We start from the raw sequence: 23,717 nt of genomic DNA on the forward strand, positions 1-23,717 counted from the left end.
GCTGGCACGGGGGCTTTGCCACCTCTCCAACGCCACTGCCCGGTGTCGTGTCCTCCCTGTGCGCCACTCGGTGGGAAAACAGCGGGGTAGACATGCACAGTATGCCCAGTGTTTACAGTGTGTACGCAGTTATGTCTGCACAGTGCAGGCTACACACACATGCACCGTGGGCCCACACTCACGGGGCAGGTTCGCCCCTCTGCGCGCCCGGGAAGCCGCGGCCCTTCTACACCGGCGTCATCCCGGGATCAGGAGCCACCCAACGGGAGCCTTGCTCCAGCCAGCCCGGGACCCGCTCCCGTTTGAGGGGCACCCATGCGCCCACACACAACCCCCGGGTCTGCCCGCGGCGCTGCGGGCGCTGCCGGGCCGCGCACGGCGGCGCTCGGGGCTGTGGGCGGCCCCGCGGGGATGACGCAGCCGGCGGGCGGGCAGGAGGGAGGGAGTAAGAGAGGGAGGAGCCCGTGATGGCCGGTGCCGCCGCCGTCGCGCTGTCCCTCGCTGCGCTGCCGGCCACCGCCACCGCCGTCCCTCCGCCGCTGTCAGCTGCCGACCACCGCGCCGCCGCCATGGCCGAGGAGGAGGCTCCTAGCGAAGGGTGAGTGGAGTGGCCGCGGGGTGACCCCCGTCCTCTCCGCGGCTGTGCTGGACGGCGGCAGGAAGCCTTTCGGGGCGCCCGGGCCGGGCCGTGCCGTGCCGTGCCGCCACGGGTGCTCCTCCCCCGCCTCCTCCCGCCGCCGGCCCCTGTGCCGGGGCCTGCGTGGGCTCCCGCCTCGCCGGGCTCCGCGCTCCGCTCCGGCCCTGCCGCGCTCCGGCATCGCCGCTCGGGCGCTCCCGGGAGTGTGGGCACACTGCCTGCCATGTTTTGCTGCCGCACAGCCCGCCTTCCTGCCATGGCCTCCCGCCTTCTGGCACGGGCGGGCTCCCGGCAGGGCTTGCCCCGGCTCCCTGCGAGCCCGTGTCCCCGCTGCTTCCCCTTCTGCCCTGGCGCTCGGCCGTGGCTGGCCAGCTGCTGTCACTGCACACCTGCCTGCAGGCGTGTCCTGCGCCTGTTCTGCCGCTTTGCTTTGGCGTATGTGCGCGCTCCGGCTGTCATCCACCCTTCCCTCTGCGCCCCAGAGGTCACACGGCTGTGTACAGTGCTGGCCCTGTGTGCTCTGCGGCTTTATCTGTGCGTACAGACACCCCATCTTCTCCTTCTGTACGTTCGCTTTCATGTAGAGCGGACAGTACACTTGTCAGCCTCTCTGTGTCATCGTTCTATACTTTATATAAGTAGGAGATGAGAGCACATCTATAAATTACAAGCATATGCTGTTGCTCTAACTTTTCCAGTACTTTGTGCTATCCCTGCTAACATTTTCTTTCCTTTCACTTTCCCAAGGCATTCACTGAAATAACTCCTATGGCATAAGTTGTCCTGACCCTGTTCTTAACATGTATCTCTAACTTGTTTGTAACCACTTACACCCTTGATAAATGACTTTATTATAGCTAATAATCATTCTTCTGCTTGAAATTATAGTTCCTCACTATATCTTTTGTGTGTGTGCATTCAATTGGTTGTATGCAACTTACTAATCAATGGTCTGTTCTTCAATTCACATGTTCTTTACTCAAGTTTGCCTTCTCAGTGTATGCTTTATTTCTTGTTACACTTAAGCTTCCATTGCAGACTCATTTTTATACCCTTCCATTGCCCTCAAATATGTTGTCTGCCCCTACAGAACAATACAATCATCCTATCTCTGAGTTTGTTTACCAAACGTACTTAAGATAGCTGCTGGTCACTTATATCACAGTTTGTTCCATCTTATTTTTTATGGCTCTAATCCAAACAGTGCTCTATCAGAATATATCTAGCTCTGCTTTAGTCATACATGTGCTTTATTCCTTCTGTCAGATGTGTAAATATGCTTTATATGCATTGTTTACATTAATTTTCCCTCTTTCTCTATGCTTTAACTGTTAGGTGGTATATTTCATTACTGATTGCCTAGTCCTCAAAAACTGATTTCTTGCCTTTTCTTTTACATCTCCCTTCTTGGAGAACTAAGTCTTGTGTTATTTTGAGAAATCAGACTTAAAATTCTTCAGCTATTTGCATGAAAATCATGCTGTGCATTCATGACTTCTTAATTAAGTATATTGCCATTTGCATGTTGTCATGGTATGTGTCTGTTTTGTTGTCTTCCAAAACTACCTGCATCCTCAGTCTTGTTCTTTTTTCAGTCCTTTTTCCAGCTTGGGATTTTGGTATTTCATTTTGCCTATTTTCTTGCTCTGCCAGCTCAATCTGACCAGATCTGGACTATCCATCTTTTTCCAAATTCCCTGTTATGCCTTTATCACCATATGTACACAGCATTCTCATTTCAAAGGCAAACTCCAAAATCTTCCCTTTCAAAGCACTATACAGTTTTGTCTGCTCTGTAACTCTGCACTCTCCTCCTTTCCTCAGACTTAAAATAGCTTTATCTTCACCTCCACACAACCTCTGCAACGTTACCCACCTGAAACTACAAGTGAAACTCCTCTAGGCTCTTTGTTCTTTCTGACCCCTTCACAGTCTTAAATACAAGTAGTTTGTAAAGCTTCTTGTTGCTGGTTTACAGGTTTTCTAAGTACAAGTCTTAAAATAGCTCTGCCTCGGCCTGTTTTGTTTGTGTGTCCATTCAGCGCATTAGCCTGAACTGCATTAGCTGTCTGGTTTGATCACACAGAGTGCTGAGTGCTGCTGAGGCCGTGCCAAGCGCCCTCAACTCCGGTTGCCTTTCAGGATTGCAGGATCGTAACACTCTTTGATCTGGACATAGGGTTGGGCTGAATTTTCAAGAGGATTACTGCGAGTTTCTTGTGTGGTTTACACAGCTGAGTGGCTTTTAAGGGGTGTTAGTTTTCAGAACTTCTGAATTATGAGATGTTGATGTGGTGTTTTTCAGAGTAAACTTCCCAACTCACTAAAGACTTCTAAGAACAAAATGTCATCATCCTTTTCCATTAATTCAAAAAGTGTTTTTGTGTTGAAATGTTAGTGCTTTTATTGGTCAGTTTCTAGCAATAATTAAAATAAGCATTTGGTCATATTTTGAAGTCAGGCAACGCTCAGTACCCAGGGGAAGTTTATAAACAAGAGAAATATGTTAAATGATTTTTCATTTAGAACACATGGTAGTGGTAGTAAGTTACAATATACCCTCAAACCCCTAGATTAAATTACTAGTGACAGGTGTACACAAAGAATAAATGCAAAGTTTATCTGCTTTGAAAACAATAGTATGACTCAACTTGTTATGCAACACACTTGTTTTGTTGCAATTTGGTAACTGTGCAAAGCATGGTGAAAACACAATAATAGTGGTTCAGTTACTTTCTGGAGGATCTCAGCTGAAAAATACTCATGAAAACTATTCATGGCTCTGTCCTAACTTTGAATTAGAAGATTAACTAAGCAAATGCTTTAGTAGTCACAGTGACAGTGATTGTTTGGTTAACATGTCACCTGCTAGTGATTTCCAAACCTGTTTACAGCCTTGGATCTCCTCTGTGTAGGTTTTAGATGGAGACTTCTGCCTGTGAGGCAGACAGCCTCGTGTGAGCCTTTTGCCAGTGTTGAATTCACTTACTAACTCTGGATGCAGGAAAACTGCTTGTGGCTTGTAATATAACTAGGAAGAACAGCTACTAAATGTGTGTATACATACAGAAGAAGATCCCCAAACTGCAGTACTGGGGGGTTTTTCCCCCTCTGAGATATGTGGAATCATTTTCTTTAAAACAAAACTTAAGACATCTGCGGTTACAAGCGCACATCAAATTGCTTGTAAATGGCCTTTAGTCTCACAAAATAGTGGCTTGGAGTAAAGAACTCTAACACCAGTGTTCACAATCATTTTTGTGTTATCCTTCAAGCTTGTTTGTATTACAGAACTCAGTTTTGTAGGGAGCTATTTCATTAATATAAGAGGAATAGTTTGTTAGGATTGATAGAGCCTGTGTCTTCTCCTGGTAGGATGGTTCACAGTGTTACAGCATGAGTAGACGCTCTCAACTCAGAATTTTTGCCTGAATTTTTTGCTGGTTACATGATGTAGGTTTTAAAGCAAACTGAGAGTGGGTAGGCTGCTGAAAGCAGGGTCCTCTTACTTTTCTTCTTTCCTGTAGTGCAGGTGGCCAAATGCAGGTTTGGTAGCTACAACTTGAATTTTTAAAAACTGAGTGAGACGTAAGTGCAGTGTGGAAAGCAGATGTGGAAAACAGTTAAAGGTCATTTCCTTCCTCTTTTTTGATTTTGTCTTTTTGGCTGGCAGGGTTGTGTCAGTCACTTCAGTACTTAAAGCCTGTTACATGCATGAGCTCATCAGAAGGTATTTGTATGAGCAGGTTTTCAGGCATTTATGGGATCATTTCTAATGGTTTCTGGTGCTTGTATGAATTTGGGGGAGGGAAGGTCTGTGTTCATCAAGATCTCTCATTTCTCCTAATGCAGACTAAAGGAAGAGAGGAAAAGATGGCAAAATGTAGCAGGGGCTATCTTCTCCTTCTGGTAGCAGAAGAAAGATGCTCATAACCCAATTTTCCAAGTATCAAACAAAGACACTTCCTCAGAAGCTGCCAAAGTAGAATTAGGAGAGGTCTTAGCCCCAGTGGAAATAACAGTGAAGCTGTAAATCCAGACGGGCAACTAGCTGTGGGGCTGCTATAGTGCTGGTGGCTATGGGTCATTGGAGAACATCAGAACATCATTTCTAGCCAGTATTGCATGTATTTGGGTATATGAAAAATTGTTTTAGACAGCCCTGCTGGGGCTGATAGACCCAGTCAGAGACCTACCTCTTTGAAAGGGACAATATCTGTATATTAGGGCTTTTCTGACTATTCTGAACTTCTGTGGGAGACCCTGAACAACTCTCCCAGCTGACAAACTATTAAAATGTCTCTTCTTTTATATAGTGGTTTATTAAGATTTCTTACTGAGGAAATTTTGATGCTTGTGTTTCATAACTTCTGAGTGTTTACTTGCAATTCTGACATTCTTTTGGGATAGTTTTTTGTACATGGTTTGTATTGATAGCCAGGGAGAAGAGGGCATGAGAGGAAAGGTGAGTGTCTGCATTTATATTGGCTCAGAAAGATCCAGATGAGAAGCTGAGCAGCAGGAGAGAGGTCAGTGGAGAAGAGAGATTTGTGAGTCAGTAAAGCTGTGTAAGGGAATGAGGTCGATCTGGAATAAGGTTAAGAGGGTAGAAGGAGGATTTTAAGTGGCAGCAAGAACACATGGTGACATGGTGAGGAATGGCAGAGAAGGAAGGTGCTCAGAGTGTGTTGTACTAGAAAATTCAAGATGATAGGAGAGTGTGGAAAGGTGGGGAAGAGCATAAAAACATGTATTCTCTAAAAGAAGATGTAAGAGCACCTGTTGCCATTGAGAAAGTCTGTTCATATATTGAAGTGAGGGAGAGAAGGGTGTGGCAAAGAGCAAAATACAGAAATGGGGTGCGTTAGAGCTCTAACAGACCATTGTAGAATATTTTCTTGGTTGCATTTAGTAATTTGGTGTCATACTGACACCAAAAGCTTCTTAATTACATCTTTACCTTTCCATAAGGGGACTTTTGATGTGATGACTTTTTAGATCCGTTTAACTTCTTAACACTATTTGCACTTCTTTGACATCTAAAGCATTTGTGGTGTAAGCGTGTAGTAGTCTATTATCAAAAGGGTTGTGCACCTCTTAGCTTTTCCAGAAAATGGAAATGGGGATAGTGAGTCCAAAATGTTGAGTACCAGTTCTTAAATTTTGATATAGGTAACTCTTTGTCACCTTAGGTGACTGTGATAAAGGAACACATCGCAGAAGCTGCTCTAATGAGTTGCAGTGAAACAACCCTCAGAGTGTATTCATACTTGTGTACAAGTGGGGTTTGTGTATAACATGTTTGGAGCTGAGGGAAGTGATCATGTGCTTTAGGTAGTCTTATATCTGTGTTTTTATATGGGCCCATATGGAAAAATGAAAATATTCACCTCTTAATGTTGTGATCTAAATTGTACACACATATACAATGGAATTTTACTAAGAGAAGCAGGGTAGCATGTGGATGGGCAATGGTGCAGGTTAGTGAGAGGTGCCTGTTGCATGTGTGCTTTGCTCTTGTCCAGTTTGATGGAATTTGGGAACAGGCTGAAATGTGGGCTGCTGGCATGGTAGGTATGAGAAGGCTGACAAGGATTAAGCAAGGTTGAAGTCATGCAATATCTGAAGGGCAGCAGGAGTACATCAGTTGATGTATGAATAAAATAAGAGCAGTCCAAAGTTGAATAACATCTGAGAGGCACCAAGAGGAAGTTTTCATTTCCTTAATTTTGGTTATGGTTTTTTTTCCCCACAAATGCTTACTGCAATGTGCAGTGCATTGTTTGTAAAAACATGTGAAATGTGTGGCATTGCCAAGTTCTATCTGATGTGAGTTTACTGTGGAGGGGGCAGAGGTAGGACCTCTGTGGTACCTAACCCCTGTTAGGGGGTTAGGTTACAATGTTGAGGAGTTTTAGTACAGCTGTGTGGCTTCCCCCTTGCTTCTCCTCTGCGTCTTTATTCTGTGTTATTCCCTACTTGGTATGTAGTTGCTAATAATTTTTTTTCTTTGGGTTTTTTTTTAAGCTTTTAAATAAGAATGTGTGGTAGGACCTCTGTGGTACCTAACCCCTGGTCTCTGTTACAATGTTGAGGAGTTTTAGTACAGCTGTGTGGCTTCCCCCTTGCTTCTCCTCTGCGTCTTTATTCTGTGTTATTCCCTACTTGGTATGTAGTTGCTAATAATTTTTTTTCTTTGGGTTTTTTTTTAAGCTTTTAAATAAGAATGTGAAACTGAGTTGGGTGCTATCACAGCTTCTTTGTAAGCAGTATGAGCATTGCAGGTGGCTGGCTTGGGTGCCACTCCATGGGTAAACTTCATTCTTGTGGTACATACTGAAAAAGCACTTGCCCTGAAATTGGCACCTTTGGGTATAGCTAGAAAGAGGGTGGAAAAATTATAAAAGCATAGAAAAAAGGATATGTATGGTTTAAAAAAAAAAAAAAAAGGCAGTCCTGGGAGACTCAAGAAAGGTGAAGTAGGCTGTAATGATGCAAATTATACTTCAAGGTTTACCTGTGTCTGAGGTCCAACATGGGAGGGAGCAGAATTGTAGGACCTCTCCACTTCTTGAATGCTCAGGTTGCTCAAATGATTCAAAATAGTCATTTAAAGTAAACTTTAATGTCTCTAAAATAGCCAGAAAATCTCATTGATTATGAATTCATGTTCATTAGGTACATTTTCAAGTAAATTTTGATAAATAATAGTTAAATTTGTTAAGAGCTGTAATAAATCTTGCTTCTGGATTTTTATATTAATTCTGATGTTGAATGTTCTGAACACAGAGTTCAAGATGCAGTAAGTACATGAGGAATGCATTGTTTTTACCTCTGCCCTAATGTAGAGAAATATTCTGCAATAACCTATCATGGGTTTTGTGTTGGAATGGGGCTGATGTATGTTACACTTCCTAGAAATATTATGCAGAGGTTTTCAAAACATTCTGTTTTAACATTACTGAATTATCCAAGAGTTTCACAACATCTAATTGCATGGAACATCTTGGCTCAAAACTCATCTAAACAGAACTTTATGGGCAGGGTTATAATGTCATCTGGGAAAAAAATTGTTACCCTTTTTTAACCTGTTGACAATGATTTCATCCATTTTTTGTCTCCTTGTGAAAATGGTAAACAGACATTTCTTAAAGCAAGGAGTTTTTTTGTTCCCATACTATATTCCTGATACTTGCTTCTGGGTCTTGTCTCTTTAGTATGCACTTCAAGGTCTTTCCCTGAGGACTTTTAGTCTGTTCATGCAATGAAAGTGAAACATGGAATGTTTTTCTTCTCCTGATTTTTGTCTGCAACTGCCAGAATGTTTTGTCCCAGGAACATCTCATTCAAATTGTTGTGGTTGCTACATCTGACTTCTATTGTACTTGCAGAAGCTTTGTCCCTGGCTATACAACAGTTACTGTGTATGCCTGAATGATTCTGACTGTATTCACTGCTCTCAGAAGACATAAGCATGAAAGAACATGCTGCACTTTAGGGACAGGAATGAAGAACTTCAAGGACTCCTAAAATTGTTCATGCTCTTAAGGTTCTCATGAAATCATATCCTGAGCCTTGGTGCAGAAACATCCCTGCCTAGTTAAATGTGGACTTGATGTCATGATTATATGTTACTGTCTGTCAGTGGCAGCTCTGACCTAAAAGCTTCATGTCCTGCACCTTGACTCAGTCTTTCTTTCCACCTTGATAGTTCATAGGTCTGCTGGTTAACTTTCTGGCCTTTCTGTAGCTGTGTTAAACCATAATTACTTGGTTTAAAATCTAGTGCCTTTTAAACCTGAATCTCACGTATCAGGCACAAAGAACAGCCACCAAGATGGACCTTGGATGTAATGATTACTAAAATATTTTTCTTTACATATTAGGGGTTCTTGCCATGGTGATGTTGCTGGTAACTCTTAACAAAGAAGAATCAATTCGTGCCATAATCAGTCATGTAAACAGCACCCAATATTCTCATATTGCAGGCTATTAATTTAATGAAATGGGAAAGGAAAAGGTTGTTATAACTCAATTCTGTCATGGATAGAAATGAGCCAGATGTAAACACCTGCTACTTTTTTCTAACATTTTGACCCAGAAAGTTCTATTTGATTGTGTCATCCTTGACTGGTTTTTTTGCTTTTTATTGTTTCGGGTTATTACCTGTAAACTTGAAATTTAGCAACCAAATATAGAATTTGCTCTGAAAACTTAGTGCTGTTGATGATGGAAGATCCTATGTACTCTTAAGCTTTGTTTAGACTACTGCTGATGCTAAGGAAAATGCAGAAAGCATCCAGTAAAAAGGAGATAATGAAAATAATAAAAGGGTATCTGTAGTTACTTCATTTAAGCATCCATCTTGTGTTAGCTGTAAAGTGTTTATAGAGCATTACAATAAAACAGTTTTATTTTTAAAATTGGCACTTTGCCATAAATTTGATATGCTGACCTCTTTATCAGTTATGAATACCTGATGCTTCTTTTCACTTCTTTTTTGCCCATTCTTAGTATTTCTATAACAACTGAAAGGGCTGAATGAGTTGTGAGATTTAACATGGTGTTTTTATGGGATGAGGTTTATGTAAGACCTTAGAAGTGTGAACCTTATGTTGCTTATATTTAGATTTCAACATATTGGCAATTTTGAATTCCTCTGCTAGCGCAGTACTGCAAAAGTACTTTATGCATAAACAAGAAGGTAGAATCTGAGCTGCCTTTCCAATAATTTACCTTTGTTTTTTTCCTGTTACAGTGTAAGAGTTTCTTAAATTGGAGCTAGCTCAAATTGCTGTGTGCTTATATAGCTGCATTGGCAGCTGAAAGACCCTGAAAATCCCAATGCCATTCCTCTTGGTGCTGGGCAGAAACAGTACCAAATTCTCTGCATTAATTTGTTTTTCTGTCCTTACTTACTTCTAAGTGGTTGAAATTAGTTCTGAGAGTCAGGAGAGGTGGGGGTTAGGGTTTTTCAGAGATCAACTTCATTCTAAGAAGATTTAAGGGTAAAGGCTAAAGCTTGAAGTAGTTTACCAGTGAGTTCACTCAGTGTATCAGCCTTTTTGAGCTTGCTCCCTAACTAAAATCTTGGTAGTTTGCAATATTATCTGCAAAAGTTCAATTAAAAATATTAAATGCATTTGTTTCCTGCGAGGAAGGCAAACAGATGCAGCTCTGTTACTTGTGCATTCAGTTACTTTCCCATAATCCTTCCTTTGCAAGTTACTGTGTATTTGTTGTATAACCTGAGCACTGGCTTCCTTACTGATGTAATTTTAAAGTCCAAATAATTCTTTGTGACAGGAAAATCTGTTCTCCACACTCCTGTCACTGCTGCATGGTTTTTGGTCTGTACTGGGAGTTTTGATTACCATACTAACTTCAAAATTCTTCGTGAAAAGCTGATTATATATTCAACACCTTAGAAAGGTTTTTGCATGTCCTGTCTTGGTGGGTCAGAAATTTTTGACAGCTGATCATGTAGCAAATAGTATTGTATTTGTTTACTCTGGTTTGGAGGAATTCTGTTACCTTTTTGCAACCTGTTTGCAAGCCCCACGGTTTTTGGTTTGCTGTTCTGCCGCACAGACTTTCCGTGGGTCGTGACAGCTAGGTCTGCAATGCTGGTGTATGTGGGGAGATGCCCCCTTTGAATGATTTCAAGCTTGCTACATCTTGTAAGCCATGCATTCGTATTACTCTAATGTAGGTAAATTGTAAGCTTGAAATGGGAGACAATGACCTCCATTTCTGTACATTTGTATTGCCTGGACAGAGTTATAAGCAACTGCTGCTGAATATTTTTATGTGTTAGAGCTTCCATTTTTTAAATCCACACTACAAGCCAGAAATCAAATAGACTGCTCAGCTGTTCCAGTACATACCTCATTGTTAGAATATATGTTTTCAATTCTTCAGCAGTGTCTTAAGTTTTCACAAACTTTTTGTGATCATGTCAAATTTGTGACTGGCTGCTGATCCATTAATTGTGTTGCATGGAGTGAATTCTCACCAAGCTGAGTTGGGTTAATGGAGCTGACAGAAAGCTCCAATATTGGTGGTACAACCAATTTGCCACCTTCTTCATTTGGTTTGATCTGAGTAAGGGAGGTGAATGTGTGGGTCAGGCTCACTGTACCTCTGCCTCTATTTGATTCTCAGTTCTTTTGAAAGTTACTCTCAGGCAATTCAAGCAGTGCTTGACAGTAAGATCTTGATTCAAATTAACATTCAAGCAGCCAAGGACAAGCAGTATTGCCCTGAGCTACACTTAACACAATATTTATTCACTCATTAAGTGTCAAAATATAGTAATAATTATTTATTTTTATCCTTTCTTATGCTTGCAAGCATGGTCTCAGAACACTTGCTTCAACCAGCCAGTGTATTAGATCCTGCCTGGTGGCTTGGCCCCTGCCCGTGGTGGTTGCAGCTCCACTTAGTCAGATGTTTGTGCATGTGTCCCTTCTGTTTGCATTATTTATTACGGTATTTAATCATCAACATAGGCTACTGATGGTCCCCACTAATCTCCTAGGCTGACACTAATCACCTTGACTTTCACTAAGGTCATTCAGTGTGTGTCTCCAGGGCTTTCCCTTACCTTCTGGTTTCCTTCCCTAGATGGATTAGAAGAAAGGTGGAAGTGTGTGTAGAGGTCGGAGGGAGTGATTTCTTTGAATGCCTGGCAGGCCAGCAGCCTCCCCACCTGCTAGCCTCTGATTTTTCCAGCCTCTCTTACTCCAGACATTTTCAGATGGATGTGAAGAATGTAACTAACCCCAATTTGAAGATGCAAGGAATCACCCTATGCAATGCTTTGCCCTACTGCTGGTTATTGATTATTTTAGCGTAGATGTGCACAATGGTTTATGTTACTACATGGCCACAAACACACAGGTTAAATTCCACTGGTTATATGCCTTGGTAATTTGATATGTAACACCTATGAGTACATTTGGTAAAAAATTACAAAAGTTTGGGCTGTCAGTTGCTAGATTTATTTCCCACTTTCTGAAATAGCAAGCGTCTCAGGCCAGTGGACCTCCTAACTCTTCAAAATACAAGATTCTGCTCTTGACTTTACAAACAAACAGGTGGGAACAGAGTGTAAGGGAAGTGGTGGGTGATGAGAGCAGTGTGGGGTCTGCCTCTTCTGGCAGTGGGTAGCTCACTTACAAAGTGGAGCTACTGCTGGAATCTTTTGTTTTCTTCCATAACTCATCTCCATTGCTGGTGTGCACACTGTTTTGAAAGGTCCATTGCTTCACTTTTGATATTATGTAGCACTTACAACTTTATATCACAGAAATAAAAATGATAGACCATGTAAGCAATGGAGGTTCCTGTATGCATTTAGAAGACACATTTAGCACAGATGTACAAAAGAAATTATATAACTACAGCCTTCCAAAGTAATCAGAAAAAATATTAAAATATAATTAAATGAATGTTTGTTCTCCATGTGTGGAAAGCATTTAGCAATGTAGTAAATCTTTTCTGGAAAAAAACATATTCAAATATAATTAAATGAATGTTCTCCATGTGTGGAAAGCATTTAGCAATGTAGTAAATCTTTTCTGGAAGGAGGCAAACAAATGGTTAAGTCTTGACTATAGGTAACGAAATATTTTCTTCCTAAAATAGTATTTCTAGAAAATGCTCACTTTTTTTTGCCTGAAAGCCTTTACCACTTACTCTTTTAGTTTAGCAAGTACAACAGGACAGAATTGCAAACATAGTTTTAATATTAAAAGCTTCAGCTTGCTAAGCGTATTTGTCAAACTATACGTGTATGCAATGCCTTTTCTGAATTAAAATCTAAGTATTTGTAAACAGTTCTTGTAAGGAACAAAAGAAGGAGTGGGCAACTTTACCATTCTGATACGTTTTCCTAAATAATTTTCCCAAGTATCCAGGTGCCTCCCTAAGACTAGGAAATACAATTCTGGGATTATGATCTGTAGACGTCACTTCTATTTCATTGTGGCCATATCCCTGCACTATTTTCTTGTTGACATGTTGCAGCTTTACATTTCTGTGAATAAATAAACAAGATCACTGATGTAGTGGTTTTTCTGAGAAGAAACAGTGCATCGAGTTTCAGCTTAGGGGAAATAGTGACTGGTTTTGTTTCTGACACAAGAGTTAAGAATGAAAATGCCTAGTTGAGCATGTAACTAGCAGAAAGCTTGACTCAGAGGAGTGGTGACCTAGCTGTTGTTTAATAATTTACCAGGGTAATTCATAGCTCTGGACACAATTAGCGTTGTTGTTAAACTCGGATTTCACGGTTACTTGCGGGTGAAATTACTTCTGGCTTGTCCCAGCTTTAACTTTTGAAAGATCTTACTTTTAAATAAATGCATAGTTTAATGTGGAAGCAGAATACTTGGATGCCCGTTCTCCTATAAGGTGCTAAGTTCCTTAATTTCTTAGATTGCATGAGCACATGGAAGGAAGGACAACAAGGCATGGAAGGATGTACAAACATCTGTTCCCAGCCCCACAATTAAAATGATGAAAACAATTCCCATGGTCCCTCCTTAGAACAATTCCAGTGATCTGGTGGGTCAGGAAGGTTATTTACAGAACAGCCAGATATCAGTGTAGAGGAGTAAATAATACTGTATAGCAGTGGGCCTGAGTGATTGGATGATTAATCCTTTCTGTTCAGATATGGTTTGGGGCTTTTTTTCTTAATGTCCCCTCACAGGTTTCTATGAATCTGAAAAATGTTGTTTGCAGTTGCATTGTGCATTCCCAGAAAACCTTCCATGTCATATAATAAACTTAAGGAGCTATGCAGCTGTAATAGGTTAGCCCCTTAGAATATGTGGAGAAGATGCTTTGGGTGAAGATCTTGTGGGACCCAATCTTCAGTTTATTACTCATGTGTTGTACACACTGAAAAACTGGACGTTAGTAACCTAATAGTCTTTCAGCATTAGTTGTTGTATAACTAATACTCTCAGTCCTGAAAATTCTGTAACTAACTGGAAAGCAGTTCAGTGTAGAAAAAGAGTGCTAGAGCAAGTTGTTTTGGTGACTGACATCCTCTTCCCGTGAAGAATGGTCCTGCAGTGGCAGCTTTGAACTGCTACTAGTCTAGGCCAATTCAAAAGCAGGTGAGAGATGGAAAAATAAGATTCTGTCTTAAATTTTGGTGACTGACATCCTCTTCCCTGCGAGGAGTGGTCCTGCAGTGGCAGCTTTGCACTGGTAGTCTAAGCCAATTCAAAAGCAGGTGAGAGATGGAAAAATAATATTCTGTCTTAAAAACAGGGGGTAGATTAGCACCCAGGAAGAACTGTACCAAATTGCTGTATCCTTTGCAGCACTGGGCTGGGCAATGCTGCCAGCTGAGTCATTCCCCCTGCTCTCATGGTCAAGCTGGCAGTACCAAGATAGTAACTCACAGCGAGAAGCAGCTTCTGTTGTGGGAATTGCTGGTTTGTTTTCCTCTGGGACTTTGTTTCTAAGTTCATAATTAAGGTCCTAGGTTTTTGCTTGGTAGGATAAACCTGCTTATTTTTCACTTTTTAAATTTAGAATAATAATCAGTTCAGGTTAGGCTGGTGAAGGCAGAGCTTATTGCTTTTTTGGAAATAATAGGTTCATGCAAGGTTATGCATGTGCAGGCAGACTTCCAAAGTAACTTGAGAGGAGGCTGGAAACTCCAGTGATTGTTACATATCCTGCCAAGCTTGTTGGGTTCATGTCTCCAGATCAGTATGCTGTGATAGGAGGACACGGTGGAAAAACTGCTCACCCTTTGAAGAATGCCCCTGTTTGTGATGCTACTTTATGAAAAATGGAAAATGAATTCCCTCCCACTGCAAAAATAGTATTCTTCATACCAGGTGCTTAATGTGGGCTGTCTTATGAAGAGCAGCAAAAGAAATGTCTTCAAAGAATCAGTGCCAAAAATTACCTTACATGCTGCTCAAGATATTTTTATTCTGTGTTGCTGTTGTAGGTTCGGGTGGTTATTCAGCTGGCTTCCTGCCTGGTGTCCCACATCACTGCTACACCTTAAAGAGGCTGAGGACAAAATGCTAAAATGTAAGTCTTTGTTTTTTAATAAGTTTCATAGATATAACTAGTTTTTTTATAAATTAACATTAAATATAATGAGAGAAGTTTTTCAGTATGTCTTTTACACTGTGATGAAATAAACAGGTTTAAAAATACATTTTCATTTTTTACTTATGTAGATATTTGATTAGAAGCTATCTCCTGTGAAAGGAGCTCCTATTTGAAATGTGGTTTCATATTTTGTCAGGTGTGTGTAGCAACACAGTTTTTTCCCCTTTTTTCTCCAGGTATTGCAAGCATATACAATAAAAGATATGTGTATATATCTAATGGAAATAAAATATGGACACTGACGTTCTCTCCAGACCTTTCAAATAAAACTCCACTTGTTCTCCTCCATGGGTTTGGAGGAGGTGTTGGACTGTGGGCTCTCAACTTTGAAGATCTGTGTGAGAACAGGACCGTTCATGCTTTCGACCTCTTGGGATTTGGGCGTAGCAGTAGACCACACTTTGACACTGATGCTCGGGAAGCGGAAAATCAGTTTGTGGAATCCATAGAAGAGTGGAGAAAGGAGGTGGGGCTAGAAAAAATGATTCTGCTTGGACACAACCTAGGCGGATTCCTGGCTGCTGCTTACTCCTTAAAATATCCATCAAGGTATGTGAAAATAAAGGGATTCCTTTTCTGTATTTGACTGTATTTGATTTTAATGTAGATTTTCTTTCATCAGGCTCGTTCTAGATAATCTTTATGTAGATGACTGTGATTAGTTAAAGAAATTATACAGAATTCTAAGACCAAAGTATTAATTATGTGGTTTATTTCCAGGTGAAGGAAATAGGTAGATATAGTAAACATGATTTTCTGTATAATTTTCTGTACCTCCTTGCCACGTTATAAGGTGAAATAGTGGTGAATATATTTATGGGTGAATGTTTTGTTTTAAAGATGGTTTTGTGAAGGGCAAATAGGCCTGTTTCTGCCAAACTTCCCACTCTTATGGATAGCATTGAAACTTCTGAATATAATTCCCCTAGATAGTTTATGCATATATCCTAGCAGTCAGCCTGGTGCCAGCAGAGTGATGTAAAAATTATTTTAGTGACTCTTTGACATAAATTGTCTGTATACTGCTTCATATTTCTTTGTAAGACAGCCCATATGCAGCAGTTCTCTAATTTTATTTCATCAGCATTTTCTGCACCATATTTTGTCCAACAGTTAATACATTTTTTCCCCTTAAAGTAGTAATTTCTTTTATAAATTGGGTTATAAGTTACATATCCCCTGCTGAGCTAGGCTCTTACCAACCGAGGCAATTCCGTATCAGAAAATGACAATGCTTTTGTTGGGATGCACTTAGTGGTCTCCTGTGAAAAACTGAATGTAAGCTGAACTCTCCACATCATATAGCAATTTCTATATTTTACTAAACATATCTTATTCTTTTCTATTGGTGTCAAGTTTCACTGTTTCTTTGTTTCTCACTTGGATATATTTGAAGTAATTTCATGCATCGTTTTTCCATGAAACACTTTGTCCATTTAGAAAGAAAAAGACAACACTTAGCACAAGTGGCTGGAAATGATGTGTGAAAGTAGATGTGTTTCTAAATCCAGAATTGCAATAAAGATATAAACCTATTAGCCTTTTAGTTATAAACCAACTTCTAGCTAACTGTAGTTAGCTTTTTGTAGGGATAACTTACCATTTCCTTACCTCTTTTTCCAAAGTATCTATAAATGGCACTGTCCTGTCCCTGTGGGATGGGAATATTGGTTTTGCCCGCTGCTGATTTACATCAAAAGTGATGCTTTATTTTTATGCATCACTGTGCTTAAGTTGGGATTAATTAATTTGGAGATGTTTCAGTTTGTGCTCTTACATTACTAATGTTTTTCTGAAATTAAATTAAGACCACCAAAATAACAAATTGACTGTTGGGGTCCTACAAGAGCATTGAATCAAGTGATAAATATAGCACAGCTTTCAGTCAGGTTATCTAACAATGCATTAGAGGCTTAAGGGATTCTGGATACATATTGTTAGGAAAGTAGATCTGTTTCTCCAAGCATAGAAGATCCGTTAATTTGCTACACTGTACCAGAGTCCATGGAAAATCCGAGGCTACTAATCCAAAAAGATTCCCATTCAGCATATCGCCAACTTGAAGTGGGCCATGATTTTCAAATAGTGCAATTTCTGGACATTTACTTTGGAAGTGATTCTCATGGTCAACTTCCCATTATCCTGGGTTATGTTTTAGGCTTGTTTACTAAAAGGAGAAATGCCAAACAGGAAGGAAAGTATTAAGAAAGGAAATGTGAAACAAAGGTTACTTTATTTTTATTGATTTGTTTGCCATATTATACTTAATGCTATAGTTTGTGCAGAGTGTGTGGCTGTCCTGAATGGCTCCTCATGGCTTTCTCTGCTGTGCCTCTGATCTCTCCTGCTTGGTTTATACACTTATACAGGTAGATTGTACCCTGTCCTCTCTTACTGTTGCTGTTTGCTGCAGGGTGCGAGTATGCTCATAGCTGAGCCAACAAGAAATGTATTTGTCATGTTAATCCTTTCCAACCCTTCATTCCAAGCACAGGTTTTTGGTTTCCCAACTGATCATAACCCAGAAATAACTTTTGGGATCATTTCTGGCATCATTTTAGGCACAATGAACTATTCTGTGTTATTATATAATCTGGTGGCTTTAACAGGGAAGGAAATAATGAAGGAAAAAGTAAAGATAAAAAGGTAAAAAGTTAAAGATGAAAAATACAAAAATCCATAGATGGATTTAGGTTAGATAAGACTTTTAGGATCAAGTCCAACTGTTCACCCAGCCCTTCCAAGTGCACCATTTTAACAGGGAAGGAAAAAGTAAAGATAAAGATGAAAAATACAAAAACCATAGATGGATTTAGGTTAGATAAGACTTTTAGGATCAAGTCCAACTGTTCACCCAGCCCTTCCAAGTGCACCACTAAAGCATGTCCTTAAGCACTGCATTCACACATCTAAATACCTCCAAAGATGGGTACTCAATCACTTCCCTGGGCATGGAATCATAAAATGGTATAGATGGGAAGGGACCTAAAGGATTATCTGGTTCCAACCCCCCTGCCATGGGCAGGGACACATCTCACTAGACCAGATAGAACAAGACAGCCTGTTCCAATGCTTGACAGCCCTTTCAATTAAGAAATTTTTTCTCATATCAGTCTAAACCTCCTTGAGGCTGGTTCCTCGTGTCCTATTGCTTGCTACTTGGGACAAGAGACCAGCCCCCACGTTGTTACAACCTCCTGGCAGGTAGTTGTCGAGAATGATAATGAGGAATCTGAAATGGAAAATCATCTCAAAATGGAAAACTGTAGTTAAGAGTCACTTTTTTCCAGAAATCAACACTATCTAGGACATGTAAGAGTAGGTGTTATTATGGAATTAAATGGAAAAGGGACAATTAAAGGGAAAGGGACAATTCTAATATACCAGGATGAATTAGAATTTTGCTTGAGGGGAACCCACAGCACAAAGTGATCAATAGTCGCATGTGCTGGAGACTCCTACAGAGCTCTCTGTACTGATATTCCTTTGAGTAATAATTTTACAAATCGCCTCTCTAATGTTTTCTTTCATGACCTAAAATCAATAAATTTGGAAGACGACTGATAGTTTTATTCTGCTTTTTCAGTTCAAATTTTACTTTGATGATTTTTCAGTTAAATTGTGTCTCTTCTTTGAACAGAGATCTTAGACTTGTAGAAATTTCACTTTAATGAAACAGATGCAATTATCCTCTTTTCTGTCAAATTCAACTGCTCCTGCAAATAATATTGACTGAGCATTTAGATTAGGCTATTTTTAAAGGCAGAAACAAGACTATCCTTTCTCTCAAATGTTGGTGACGGTGGGTATCTGTAATATACTGAGTTTCTCTTTGTGACACATGCTTCCATGTTTCTGGTTCATACCAGTGATTAGGTGCAATTCACTCTCTAATTAGTAATTGAAATCAAAATTGTTGATGAATCAGAAACTAGGTAATAAGCCTCTGTGATAGAAGTGACTAAAGTAGGCTGTATGTATGTATCTGTAAAACAGCTAGCACATTTTCATCATGCTTAGTTAAAGAAAAGCTACTGTACTTTAAACCGCTGAACCTTTTTTGCCAACAGGGTCAAGCATCTTATCTTAGTGGAACCATGGGGTTTTCCAGAGAGGCCTGACAATGCTGAACACGAAAGACCAATTCCAATCTGGATCAAAGCACTAGGAGCTATATTGAGTCCATTTAATCCATTAGCTGGGCTAAGAATAGCAGGACCCTTTGGTGAGTTTTAGCTACTCTTAAATACCATTTCTATTTTGGTTAAACATAAACATGGAGCAGACAACGCATTATGATAAGCTTTTTTGCCAGTCTGTATCAGCCACAAAGGAAAGAGTTGGAGGAGAAAGTGGGAGAGGTTGAAGAAAGTTTGAACTCTTTAGGAAAGAAGACAAACTCTTGCTATTAGAAGTACTAGTATGATAGTCTACAGCAAGCTACACTATATGATCTGTACAGGCTTCAGTGATAGTGAGTTGGATTATGCAGATATCTGGTGGAGAATCCTGACAAAGAGGTGTGAATGTGAAAGGTTTTTTTTCTGGTTGCCTCTGGCCACAGTCCATTTAGATTCCCTTCTAATTCAGTTTGATGAGCAAATGGGATTTCCAAATTCCCTTAACATTAGAAGGCAGTCTGTCATAAATGCAAGAATCTTTGGCCTGAGTTTAGAGAAGTTGAAACTTCTTTCAAAATGGTTCTTTCCATTAGCCATTTTCTTACTACTCTAGGAAATCTTGTGGGCCTCATTGGTATCCTGCATTATGGTGGCAGTTCTTATTTCCATTTCTTCAACAGCACTGATGGAATGGTAGATAAACTCTCTGTACCCTAATACTAGGGCTGGGTAGGGCTGACCAAAAGTACTGTGGTTTTAGTTCATTGGGGGAATGGGGAGAAGAGTGTAATAAAACCTAAAAGTCATTATAGCTATTCATTCTGGAGGAGAAAGAGGTTATCTGTCTGTTACTCTCTGTGATACTGAATTGTCTTCTGAAGAGGCTTGGAACAATATGTCCTTCAGATCCCTCACAAATATAATTAACTAACCTCTTTCATTTTTTGGTATTCAGTCTGACAATAAACTTGTGAGATTTCTAGACATTGTTTACATTTAAACCACATCTGTTTCCTAAATCTATTTCTATAGAATATATATTTCAATATGCTGCATATGCTGATTTGTTTGTTTCTTTTCAATAGTGTGACAAATTTAGTTTTTCAGACAAGCAACATGTTATGTACAAACAGATTTTTTTTTTTTAAGTAAAATGCTAATTTGGTTAACAAAACAACCTGGAAAATATTGAGTGATATGAACTGATTTAGTATGTTCTATCCAACAACAAGAGCATGCATAAATCAATCCACGTGGGAAAATTCAAAGCTGAAATTGTCTTCCTTAGCAATAAGTGAAGTCAAACCATGCAGACACTGTCCTGGCAAGTGCCCCCACACCTAGCCTTGCTTATAGGTTGCCAGGGAAGGCAGTGCCTTTAAAAAAATTTTCATCTGTTTCTCACTGCACTGGTAAAAAGGTTTCCATCACCAACTTAAGTTCTTGACAGGTGAAACTTGGTTCTTAGAGAAGGGTAGGTCTAAACACTCTGCTGCAAGTAGACATCAGACCTAACCTGATGAAGGCACTGACTGATCCCTGGGTTCATTCTGCCTGCAGATGTGTTTAAGCTGATGGGCAGACCTAGTTGATTGAACTTCACTCTAAAGCCAATTGCTCTTATTCAAAGGTATAAGTTCAAAGGTGAGCCAAGTTCATTGCGATATCACAATAGTATCACATGGATATTTAATCAGTCCCACAGACGAATACTTAAAACTGAAAGAGAGATGGAATCCAGAGATATTTTTTCTTTGAGTAGTTGATTTGCATGTGTTCCTTCACTTAACCAGAACCCAGGAGTTTCACAGTTTGATAGGGGTTTGATGCTTAGGTTGGATTTCTGAATTCCGTTCCTAGAGCCGGATGCCTGAAAATTCTTCACAACAACAGAAATGTCAGTGTGACCACACCTTTTTTGTGGAAATCTGTGTCTTCAGTGTTAGAATTTCTTACAGTATTTTTATAGACACTGTGGAAAACATCAGCCAGACAATTCAGAATTTCTTCAATAAATATTACAACAATGATTTACAGTCTAATTTCATTCCAAAATTTTTTCCAAGTTGCCTTGACGCCTTGAATCCTTGTTTCATTCTCCCCTGTAAATTCACAGGAGAAAAATGTTGGACCCACAGACAAAGCACTTCTTACCAAAACAGAAAGTGAATTCTTAAATTTGGTAACATTTCATGCTGTGGCCTCTATGCTGATAGCAGGGCAAGGCACAGTACTGTTTTCCAAGTACTCTTATTCCATGCCAGCTGTGTTCACGTGTGTTCAAAAAACCCAAACGCACAGAAAAAGAAGTCCAGCAATTGTACTGTATGTAGGGAAAATAGAGCAAAGCCAATTGCCAGATTTTTACAAATTCTTCGTTGCTTTGGGAGTTAAATCACTTTCATAATGGAATTATTTTCTCTTGCACTTGTATTCGTTTTCTAAATCCGTTTCAAGCATGCGTAAGGGCGTGTTGCAATAATCTCCAGGTTACGAAAACATAGATCACTGTGACAAGGTCTGCATAAATAATACCAGGCCTTTGCCCAGGACTGGGTGGGAAGAAGTGACATCATCATAATTGCACAGATTAACAACAGTATGAAGTTCCTGTCGTCTGGGAAAGGGGAAACATAACTATGAATAGTCACAGTCAGCTCTGTGTCCACATGGAGACCAGTGCTGAGTATTGTTCCTCACAGATCACCGCTGGGATCGGCTGTTACGCCCCTTTGGCAGCAGCACAAACTGTGGGATGGAGTGCGCCCTCAGCAAGTCTGCTGATGGCAGCAAGCTCTGTGGGCAGCAAGCTGTAGGGGAGAGATGCCATCCAGAGGGATATGGACAGGCTTGAGAGGTGGGCTCATGCCAGCCTCGTGAAGTTCAGCAAGGCTGCGTGCAAGGTTCTGAACCCAGGTCAGCGCAGTCCTGACCACATCTGAACAGAGAGTAGATGGAGAGCAGCCCTGAGGAGAAAGACCTGGGGTGTTGGTTGATGAGAAGCCCAAAACGATCCAGCAATGTGTTCTTGCAGCCCAGGAAGCCAGCTACATCTGGGGCTGCATCAAAAGCAGCGTGGCAGTAGATTGAGGGAGGTAATTCTCCCCCTCTGCTCTCAGGACACCCCAGGTGGAATACTCCATCCAACCCTGGGGCCCCAGTATAAGAATGTTGGAGACATTCCCCTTGGAGATAGTTAAGAGGAGGGACATGAAGATGATCAGAGGGCTGGAGCACCTCTCCTGTGAAGACAAGCTGAAAGAGTTGGAATTCAGAAGAGAAGGCTTTGGGGCCACCTTGTAGGAGCCTTCCAGTACCTACAGGGGGCCTGCAAGAGAGCTGGAGACCAGCTTTTTACAAGGATCTGTAGTGATGGGACAGGGGTAATGACTTCAAATGGAAAAGTTTAGATCAGATATTAGGGATGAGTAATACTCTTAAACTAAGATTAGCCTTGTGGTGAGGTTCTTGTCCCAAAGATCCATCTGGTCAATGTAAAAGAGGCTTCTTAGAGAAATTATTCAGAAAAGACGCTTAAGTTTAGAAGGCCTGAACTGGCCCCTGAAAAGACCCACTTCTCTATCGGCTTGTTAGGAGAGCATAAGGACGTGGTTTTCAACATTAAGTCTCTTCATTTATACCAGTAGTTGTGCCTTATGTTAAGATTTCTACACCTGTTTTTCATCATAAACTTCTTTCAATAACACACTAGTTAGATGAACTAGAACTAGCTTCAGAAGCAGACTGTTCTGTAAGAGGAGAAGACAGAATTAAGCAAGAAAACACCCCAGCCTTTTCAACAGTGCCTTCTGGTCCTGAAGAGTGTCGTGCATTTAACCTACCCCGTGCTTCCAGAGCAAGGAGAATGTGTTGATATCGTGTGAGACAAAACTGGTGACAAAAAGACAGTGCTTAGCCCTTTTGCTGGTCCCCATTGTAGGCTTCTTCTATCTCTGTAGTGACCCTACTCAAACATTCCCCATATGTATTCGGTGGGGGGAGCAGCATAAAATTCTTTACAGTATTTATATTTCATTCCTGTTAAGTGTAATTCCATCGTGTTTCACTAAGACATGCAAGTGGTAAAACCAAATACAGCTTTAGAAGACATGAGTTTCAAGACATGTGTTCATGGCACTAATGAAAAGCATTAGGCAATTTGATAAAGTAGTTTATACACATTCCCCCCTAATAATGTTTCCTGTTTTAACAGGATTAAGCCTTGTTCAACGTTTAAGACCAGATTTCAAGCGAAAATATTCATCAATGTTTGATGATAACACTGTGGCTGAATATATCTATCACTGCAATGTGCAGTCACCCAGGTGAGTATGAATTTCCCAGTGTATGTTTCGAAGTCTGTTGTTCATTTACTGAGTGCCTGCTACTCCCTCCAATGGCCATGGCAGCAGTGTGCATGCTATTTTTTTTTCAAAATGTGGCATCTATTATATTGAAGAAAAAGGTACCGTTGCACTTTTCCTGAATTCCAGATATTGATAAATGTCTGGAAAGTAAAAAGTATCCTAATTCTATATTTATTCTCAATTTATGTTAACTTTGTGAGAGTTTGAGCATTTCACTTAATTAAATAATTGTTGGAGAATTTTGATGTGTAAAGAATTTCTTAAAAAACTTTAAAAATAAGGTATTTCATTCTTTGAAGTGCTACCACTCAGTCTTGCAAAAACTTGGGCTCTTCCTGTTGAAAATTATATGTAAACCTTGGAAACTTACTTTTTTTAATTATAAAAAATCCCAACTTCATGTACTCTGTGCTGCCAAAAGGCATGGATACTCCATTTTAG

At 40.3% G+C, this 23,717-nt stretch overlaps 1 protein-coding gene across 1 annotated transcript in view; it reads left to right on the plus strand.

Annotated features, from left to right (window-relative positions):
- The first annotated feature begins 386 nt into the window (after positions 1 to 386).
- ABHD5 (abhydrolase domain containing 5, lysophosphatidic acid acyltransferase) overlaps positions 387 to 23,717 on the plus strand; it is a 28,648-nt gene continuing 5,317 nt past the window's right edge. Inside the window, exons 1-5 of the mRNA XM_039711525.1 lie at positions 387 to 598; positions 14,619 to 14,704; positions 14,965 to 15,337; positions 18,859 to 19,013; positions 23,123 to 23,234. Of these exons, the coding sequence (XP_039567459.1) occupies positions 468 to 598; positions 14,619 to 14,704; positions 14,965 to 15,337; positions 18,859 to 19,013; positions 23,123 to 23,234 (857 nt within the window). The 5' untranslated portion in view covers positions 387 to 467. The remainder of the gene's footprint in view (positions 599 to 14,618; positions 14,705 to 14,964; positions 15,338 to 18,858; positions 19,014 to 23,122; positions 23,235 to 23,717) is intronic.

Source organism: Passer montanus, unplaced genomic scaffold, assembly GCF_014805655.1.
Source record: "Passer montanus isolate IOZ18808 unplaced genomic scaffold, ASM1480565v1 scaffold10, whole genome shotgun sequence".
Lineage (NCBI taxonomy): Eukaryota > Metazoa > Chordata > Aves > Passeriformes > Passeridae > Passer > Passer montanus.